The sequence below is a fragment of the Rhinolophus sinicus genome, chromosome 17 (genome assembly GCF_057876585.1).
Source record: "Rhinolophus sinicus isolate RSI-liver-muscle chromosome 17, RSI-T2T, whole genome shotgun sequence".
NCBI classification, from domain to species: domain Eukaryota; kingdom Metazoa; phylum Chordata; class Mammalia; order Chiroptera; family Rhinolophidae; genus Rhinolophus; species Rhinolophus sinicus.
In genome coordinates this window covers 63,799,012-63,807,543 of record NC_142517.1, presented here as the reverse complement: position 1 = coordinate 63,807,543, position 8,532 = coordinate 63,799,012, and the positions used below count along the sequence as shown (strand labels likewise).

The window sequence follows — 8,532 nt, the reverse complement described above, 5'->3', positions numbered from 1 at the left end:
GAAGATGGCCAGGGTTAGAGCCTGCACATTGCACATTAACAAACAGCAGGCTGCTCGTGGTGACATCCTGGAAGGAAAGGAGCTGAAGGAGGTGAAGCCCAACTACCGGACCCCACGTGAGTGGGAAAAGACCAGGGTCCCCCGAGTTTCCTGTATCCACTGGGACAGGTATTTCTGGGATAGGAGACCACAGCAGAGTCTGTTACAAATGGAAGTTTGGTAGAAGATATTCTTGGAACCCAGGGTAACCCAGCAGCAACACTGATGGCTGCTGTGTGTCCACTCCTCTGGGCGGTTCAGTCTTCTCTACGCTCTTGCTCCCCAGCCTGAGGCCACACTTTTGGAAGAGACTTGCCTTGGGAGCCATTTCTCTTTTATTAAGGTATCACTTGGACAGCAAACAAACAGCACAAGCAGAAACTACAAACCCACACGCAGAATAAATTATGACATTTGTAAGTAAAAGGAGATGATGGAAGAAGCTGTGCTACCAGGACGGCCTTCCAGTCCAGTGTCTGGAGATTCACAAGATGTTGGCAGCCCCCGAGAGTCTGTGATAAATCTTCTGTGAGACATTTAGAGCCAAATTTCACCCCCTCCCCCAGGCATATCTAATGAGGCTCAAACTCCTTCACATGAACATGTACACACACAGGTGCATACACAGGAATGGGGGCAGGGGGTGGCCTCCAAACCAGCAGCTCAGCAATAAGCAAGAGTGAACACAGCTGTGCTTTCCCTGTGGCTCTGGCAGCAGGTGAGTTCCTGGCACTCACCCTTCACCAGCTCCCTGGCTCACTTGGGAGGTGCAGGTGGGCCCCTGAGGCAGTGAGGGCTGCATCCCAAGGCAAGGAACCCAGTTTTGTTATCCTGGGGAAGGTGTCCTGGACTCCAGGGCGAGCACGTGTCAGCTTTCCTACCTTGCCCTTGGTTTATTGCCTGGCCTGCGAAGCCCTGCTTGCCAGTCTCAGAAGAATGAGTGAAGACGTGTCCGCAGGAAAATCTACCAACTGGGAGTCCCATGAGCTGCGGGCAAACCCCACATCAGCCACTCTCCAGCCGTGTGACGTTGGGGAAGTTACTCAAGTTCTCAAAGGCTCATAGTCCCCATATTCCTCATGTTCCCCACCTATAATAGTGGAAGTGACACTGTCTACTTCACAGGGTTACCATACGGAATTACTGACAGTTGACACTGCCAAGTACCAGGTTCAAAACCTGTTTTCTTTCCTGCCTTCTCCCCGATTTCTTCCTTTCTACTTCCCCATTTTCTGTTTCCAGGTTTATGTATCCCTTGGTGGTCATGTAACTACAGTGACGCAAAAAGCACCTCTTGACCAACAGGGCAACACTGACGCCAACAGAGACGGCCAGTGTGTACTTCCCTCGTGCCAAACCGCACCGCTGGCAGAGTCCAAGGGTGGACTACAGGACCAGTAAACAGTCTGGCCTCAGGTGCCACTCACGCCTAGGAGGGAGGTCTGGGTAGACTGCGGCCACGTGGAGACCTGGCTGTGTCAGGGATGATGGTGAGATACCATCATAGTAGAAAAACATGAACCCCAAATTCTGCTGAAGAAGGTGGCTCTGAGCTGAGTCTGGCTGGAAGCTGGAACCCAAGGTTGGTGCTGTTTACAGCCTTCAGCAGAAACAAAACCACCCCCTGCCAAGAGTGGGACACCCAAGGATATAGGAAACTCGTCTTTATAGCAGGTCTGCCACCAAAAGGCAAGTTTGATGGGTCCCAGTCCTCAACTCTGGTTCTGTAGAAATTTTCCTTCCATGTCTCCATCTGTCTGCCCACCAGCCAGCCATCAGGTATGTAGTAAGAGTTTTATAGAATATAAGCTGACCAGGATAGAAAATCCTCCGTGCTCATTGAGCACCTTTTGTCCAAGGAGTATCTGTTATGATCACTCAACTGGAGTCTTTTACAGGAATGCTGTGAGGTAGTAACAAGACAGGCAATACCCCTCTTTTTATAGATCAAGAAGTGCTCAAGGTAACACAGTGCTCACGTGAGCTGCTCAAACCCAGGCCAGGGGTGTTCCCCGAAGGCCAGAACTGGTCTTCCTCCTCTCGGCGCTGTTATGGCGGGTCCTGGCCTGACCGCTACAGCCATTCTTCCTCTGCTGCTTTTCACACCAGCGTGGGTTTCAAGTCATCTTTGAAGTTCACGATGGGCTTGGAACGGGCCCACAGCTTTTCCCAGGAAGCCAGCCCCCGAGCCTCCTCGAGGTCAGTGTCCGATGAGCCACTGTCACTGGAATCAGAGGAACTCTGGAAGCAGATTTCACAGTAGGGCCGGTGACAGCGGCAGAAGAACTCGTCTGAGCTGCTGGACTCAGTGTCAAGGTAGTTGCATGAAGAAAGGGAGGGACAGCCTGCAGATCGTGGGAACTGCCGCTGCTCAGGCAGATCTGGCGAGGCTGGGGCGAGATGTGGGGCAGGGGGACATGGGGCCTGCCCAGCAGCAGAGGGCTGGTGAGGAAAAGCTTCACGGCTCCTCCTGGCGCCCTGGGGCTCTGTCTGGCATCGTTTGCTGTCCTCCAGGGTGCCTGGCTTGCCTTGGGAGTCTGGGAGTAGTGAAGGCTTCTTGGGAAAGGGTACCCTGGAGTCAGCCGTTTGGGGGACCAGGCAGAGGCTGTCTCTGTTCTGCACATTGAGCCCACTCTGTGCCCCCCAAACAGTCCTATTTGCCCGATACCCCACGTAGGAGGGGACAGAGCCCGGAAAGTGTGAGCGAGTCCGCTGCACTGCCCGCCTTCTCCTCACCATGTATGGGCTGAAGCCCAGCTCCCTGGAAAGGGGCGTCCTCTGGGGGCTTTGGGCAGCACTGCTCTTCCAGGGCTGCTGGGGACAAGCTGGGGAAGAGGGGCGGGGCACCTCAGGGCCTAGGCCCAGGTCTTGTAGGACTTCCTGAAGCTTCTCTCTGATCACTGAGTTGACCCTTGATCGCTGCTTTTGGGGCTCCCCTGAGTTCTCCAGCTGCCCCTGTCTCTGGGGAACACAGCCTTCCTCGCCTGGTATGAGACTCCAGTGGGGGGTCGTAGGTACCTGGTCTCTTCTTTCTGCACCCTGGCTTTGCTCAGCCTGAGGCTTCCGGCTACAGCCCAGATCTAAGTGATCGTGAAAGTCTTTCAAGTCAGACATCTCCTGCCCTGGGGAGGGGCCAGTGCCCTTCCCAGACCCCTCGAGGCTTTGTGCACTTGAGGAGGGCACTGAGGTACTTTGTGAGTCCTGGGCAGCTGCACTCGGCTCATTCTGAGAGTCAGAGAGGAATCCTGAATGCCTTTCAGATGCCAGGCCGTGCCCAGGGGCTGCAGCCTGGCCGTCTTTGCTGTGGGAAGAGACAGGCAGGACAGCCCACTCTGGGGGGTCACAGGCGCACTCAGCTGACATCAGCCTCACTAGCTTCTCTTTGGCGTTGTTTACTTGTTCCTGCAGGCTTTCAATCACAGCATTTTTCTGTAAGATAAAAGCAAAACCATCAACAAAAGATGCCACCGAGGGTTTTTACAGTTTCCCACAGTGGAGAAAGTGTGGCGCCAGAAGACATTGGTTGAAGTCCCAGTTCCTCTGTGTATCAGCTGCAGATCTTAGGCTCTGAGGCGCTACCTCCACCAGGTGAAATAAGTTGATGACACAAAGTGCTTAGTACAATAACTGACACTTGGAGCTCAACAAAGGTGAATGCATGATTTATTGTTGTACGACCTTAACCCCCACCTCCCCGCACACTGGGGCATGTCAGCCAGACACCATGTGGGAGGAGGCTCAGCATAGCAGCCGGCTGGCTGCTGCACACCCTCTCGTCTCCTCAGAACGGAGAGGGTCGGGTCGCTCTGCAGGACACCGGTCTGAATAATGTTTGGGATGGCCCAACTCTGGGTTTATCACACTTTTGCAAGCACATCTCAAGGGGACCATCGAAGGGGAAATAAGTATTTTGCCTCTTGCTCAACAGACTAGAAAATGGAAAAACAGAGAGAAAGGTGGTAATTCCTGGGCCAAAGAGGTAAGACTGGAGCCAGGAGGGGCCAATGAGAATCTCAGGTTGGTGTTATCACCTCCCCTGGCTGGACTTCAGGGGTGGGGGTGTGTGTGTGAAAACTACCATGTGGCACTATCAGTTATTATCTCCTAACAAGTGCAGGCACTGGAATTATTGGAGACTTTTTTTTTTTTAAATAAGATTGTTGGGTCTTAGTCTCTGATAGCTTGATTCAGTAGGTCTAGAATGGCGACCAGAGGATGAATGAGGGTGGGTCAGTTCTGCCACTGAGCTGTCTTATCTGCTGCACGGCTATTAGTTTTTAAACAGTCTGTGCCCAGAAGGGCTGGCAGGTACAAGCTGCAGAGGTGTGCCCATTCTAACTCTGACATCATGGGCATGAAGTAGGAGGAAGAGTACTGGTGGGCATGTCCCGAGCGTCCTGCAGGGGTACAGCAGCAGCTTCTGTAACTCTGACCTTGTGTCCACCTTCTGAAAATTCTGCTGCTCAAAGGCAGCAGAGCACGGACGAGATCGTCATGGGAACCTGCTGGGCTTGGGGCAGACCACCAGGGTCGAGGGTTTGGGGAAGGTAATAACAGGCACTGTGATCTAGGCACTGCTGTCGGGATATCCCGATGCTGCCTCTTTGCTGCCATCCTCTTCAGAAGCTGAGGATGGGCATTTGGACATCCATTTATTCTGCCCTACGCGTGAAAGGGTGTTTCCCTTCTTTAGGATCCCTGATACTAGTTGCCTATGGAGCAAACCTGTGGTGTCTTCTCAAGTTGATATGGGAGAGTTGCCCCGAAAGGACCCTTTTGGAAAGTGGTACTTTAAGTAAACTCGTCTTCTGGCAGCAAGGCCAAGGTAAATCTACGGCTCCTATTTATAACAGGAAGGTGAGTTCTCTGTTCATTGACACTCCCAGCTACATCCTGGTGTAGTCTACTTCTTTCATCATCAGGAGAGTCCCAGGCCAGTGAGTAACTGGTGAATAAGCAGAAGGGACTTGCAGAGGAGCCCCTGCCTCTGTTCTCCCTTTTCTTCACCCACAGGGTAAGGTCTGGGTGTCGGTGGGGAAGGGTCGATGACTCAAGGACTCACCAGGAGCAGAGTGGGTGAGTAACTGGGAGCCATTCATTCAGGCTCTTCATGGTACCTGGCTGGTGCCAGATATCTGTCTGAGGATCTCATGACTGTGCTGCTTGCTCAGGAGGGACCCCCATCCTCCTCCTCCTCAGCAGCCCCTCCTCAGGAAGCCTACCCTGTCCATTGTCAGGCTGGATTCAAGAGGCCAGAAGTTTCTGCCTCAGAATTAGGAGGAAGCCACCACTGATGAGAACTACCTCAGCAAGTAAAGTCTGAGTGCCGTCTTTTGGTGCCTAATCCACACATTTCCTTGAGTGTAGGAAAATAGGATAAATACTCTGTTGGAAAGAATACTCTTCTCCCAGCAGAAAAAACATCTGAAGTTGTCTGGTGATGGATTCAGAAAGGTCAGCCTAAACAGTAAATTTCTCTTCTTTCAGAGAAAGAAGTGAGGTTCTGTTTTCACTATGGCTGAACACTAGTTAGAGGCGTGGTGTGAGCCACTGCCATTGTGAGACCAAAATCTGACCTACCATGGCAGCTGCATTTAAATGAGCTTATTAACTATTACTTTTGGCACATCTGGGAAAGCAAACATGCACAGGTGTGTTTTATAAGGTGCAGGTCATAGGATAAATTGAATCACCCTCTTGCTCCTCTGGTTCAAGGAAGAAAAGTCACAGGTGGGTTTGCTCTGCTGCAGAGTGTAGAAGGGAGGTTCTTCTACCTCTGGGAAGGTTCTATCTGCTGGCCTTCACACAGCCTGGGAAGTCAGTGATGGGTGCTGCCCCAACTAGCCTCTGGGGGACCTCTAGCCATTGGGGCAAAGGAGGCAAGAATGAGAAGATGGCCTGCCCAGATCATGGAAAAGTAAGAGGAGGACACCATGGTGGGAGAGGGGACTGCACAGGAGGGAGCTGCAACCAAGGAGCTGGAGTCTGGAGGCCGGAGAGATACTTTGTCCACCAGGCAGGGCCGGAGCTGGGGGTTTAGAACTGCAACCTCTGAGGCCTGCTGCGGCGCTCTAGGATGGCTGCTGGTTCTCAGGCCTCTTCTGGGAAAGATACTCCAGGTGTAGGGTGCTGGGGGGAGGCCAGCCTTTTACTGCACATGCATCTGCTTCCTATTAGAGCCCTTCGTCTGCAAACTCAAGGCATCTTTTTGGATAGAGCAGATTCAGTCACTGCGTGGGAAACAGGGTAGCATGGCAGAAGTACAAAAAGCACGTCACGAATTACCATAAGGCTAAAGAGTCAGGCCACTTGGCTGTTCCAACATTAGCTGATTGTGAATGAAAATCATCCTGGCTGTTCTCGCCAATTTTCTGGCCTTCTGTTGAGCTGGGGAAAAAAGCTCCTTTGAAGACTTCCCAGAGTATCAAAGGCAAGCTACTCCCTTGCCAGGTGGGGAGAAATCTGGCTTTGAAATAAGGTCCTGAATGCTTCATAAATAGTAAAGTAATGGAGAAGTAGTACTCTGATGGATGAAAAAGGTCCAGAACTGAGGCTGTGGTGTGGGAGACTAGAGCGTGAACAGTGGGTGTCTGGGGGAGGTTAATCCCTCCACTGGTTGTATTTCTTAGGTCCCCATCACACCATCCTCTCACACAGGGACTGCTGACACCCAGGTGTCAGTCCAATTACAGAAAAACATAGTTTCCCAAACAGCACCTACTCAGGTAGGGCCTGTACTGAAAAGAACATGGAATATAATTTAGTTAGTGTGAAAATACTGACTAAGTCTTCTGGGCCCCATGCCTCCTTTCTGAGGAAGTGCAGCCTTCAGCTTTTCCATGTGCTTTCTTCAAGCCCACACCACATTGCCCAATTCTGGGAGACGTGCCAACTCTGGCTCAAGTACAGAAGAAGGTTGGGGGCTGCCTTGTTCCTCCCCTGGTGCTACTATGATATTTAGAGGCTCTATTCAGCACTCCTCCCCGTCTTTAGCCACTTCTTGACTCTCTGGGTTGGTGCGATGACTGAGATCCTGGAAAAGACAGTAAGGGGCCCCATATGATCTTATAAATGAGGGCACTACTCTATGTAAAAAAGGAATGTATCACACAGAAGAAGTTAGCATCCACTACAAGTTAGGGCCTTCACAGTGCTGTTCCCCGGCTTGGAATGCTTTTCCTTGCACTCTTTGCCAGGCCAGTTTGTACTTACCCTTCAGCTCTCAGCTCAGAGAGTCTTTTCTGCTGCTTTAAATTAGGTTCCCATTATTCTGTCTTACCACCTTGATTTTTTCCTTCATCATTCTCTTGATCAATATCTATTTCCTCCATTAGACTGAGCTCCATGAGGGTAGGGACTGTATTTGTTTTATTCAGTAGCACTTAGCACAATGCCTGGCACACATCTGTTCAATGAATGAAGGAAGTGAGTGAGGGTCAGCAATGGGGAAATGTCGCGGTGTTGCCTGCTACTAAGGGAGTGGGAATGGCTAGGACGTAGAGGAATGGGAGAAGAAAATGTTAGCAATGTGGCATCTAGGGCCCACCAGTGCATGATTGAAGTTCTTCTTTACAGAGAACCCACCAGGCAGGGGTCTAGCTTACTTCCGTGAGGAGCCTTTCCATGGTGTTTTTGTCTCCTCTAGTGTGGCAATTCTGTTCCTCACCATACTGGGTATGGCAGCTTTTGCTGGGAGTGCTGAAATATTTGGCCATGCATCTGATTGTTTGGTTTTCCTCTTCAAATGCCTTCCATTGCTTCAGCTGTTAGATAAAAGAACACATGTTATTTATTTAATTACTCACGCAGAAACACATTCTCTCATTCTTTCTAGAAAACACCAAGGAATGATAGTGATACACAAATGTGCAAACTATTCTCTCCTCAAAATGTACTTTACTGTGGAAAGCTCATAGGTAGTAGTGACAGAAGGTATAGCAAATCTTAAGGTTATATAGTTTTAAAGATGCCGAAGGGAAAGGAAAATGACAGGTAGATGCAATAAAACAATCTTAGCTTGACCCACCCATTGTCGAACTGGTCAAAGAAAACCAGAGCTGAGGAATACTTCTAGGGACACATTCAAAAATCAGCATTTAGGAGCGATAACAGGGTTAAACAATCTAAACACTGTATGTTTCATATGAAACTGTTTCTGGTTATATGTAGCTGTTCTTAATTATCCTCATTTGTTGAGTAATGGTGTGCTTACTGCGATTGAAAACCCGGTTCCTTGCTGGAGGACTTCTAACCCAACTCAACAGTCAAGGCTCAGATAGAAAAACCACAACTGGTAATAAAAAAATCAATAAAAATGGTAGAACATTAGGTCTGCGATCTGACCATCTTTTTCCCTTAACAAATGAGGAAAGCCTCAGAAGGAACAGGACTGGTCTAGGCCCACGCAGCTAGTTGGCAGCTGTGCTGGGGCACCGTGCCACACCGCATGACCTCACCACAGCTGATGACGAGACAGACTGTTAACGGTGGGGG

At 50.5% G+C, this 8,532-nt stretch overlaps 1 protein-coding gene across 4 annotated transcripts in view; it reads right to left on the bottom strand.

Moving 5' to 3' along the window:
- Positions 1–356: 356 nt before the first annotated feature.
- Positions 357–8,532, bottom strand: part of GPR156 (G protein-coupled receptor 156) — an 87,149-nt gene continuing 78,973 nt past the window's right edge. For all 4 annotated transcript variants that reach the window (XM_074331469.2, XM_074331479.2, XM_074331477.2 and 1 more), the window contains 2 exons: positions 7,644–7,802; positions 357–3,468 (listed from right to left, as the gene is read on the bottom strand). In XM_074331469.2, the coding sequence (XP_074187570.2) occupies positions 2,140–3,468; positions 7,644–7,802 (1,488 nt within the window). In that variant the 3' untranslated portion in view covers positions 357–2,139. The remainder of the gene's footprint in view (positions 3,469–7,643; positions 7,803–8,532) is intronic.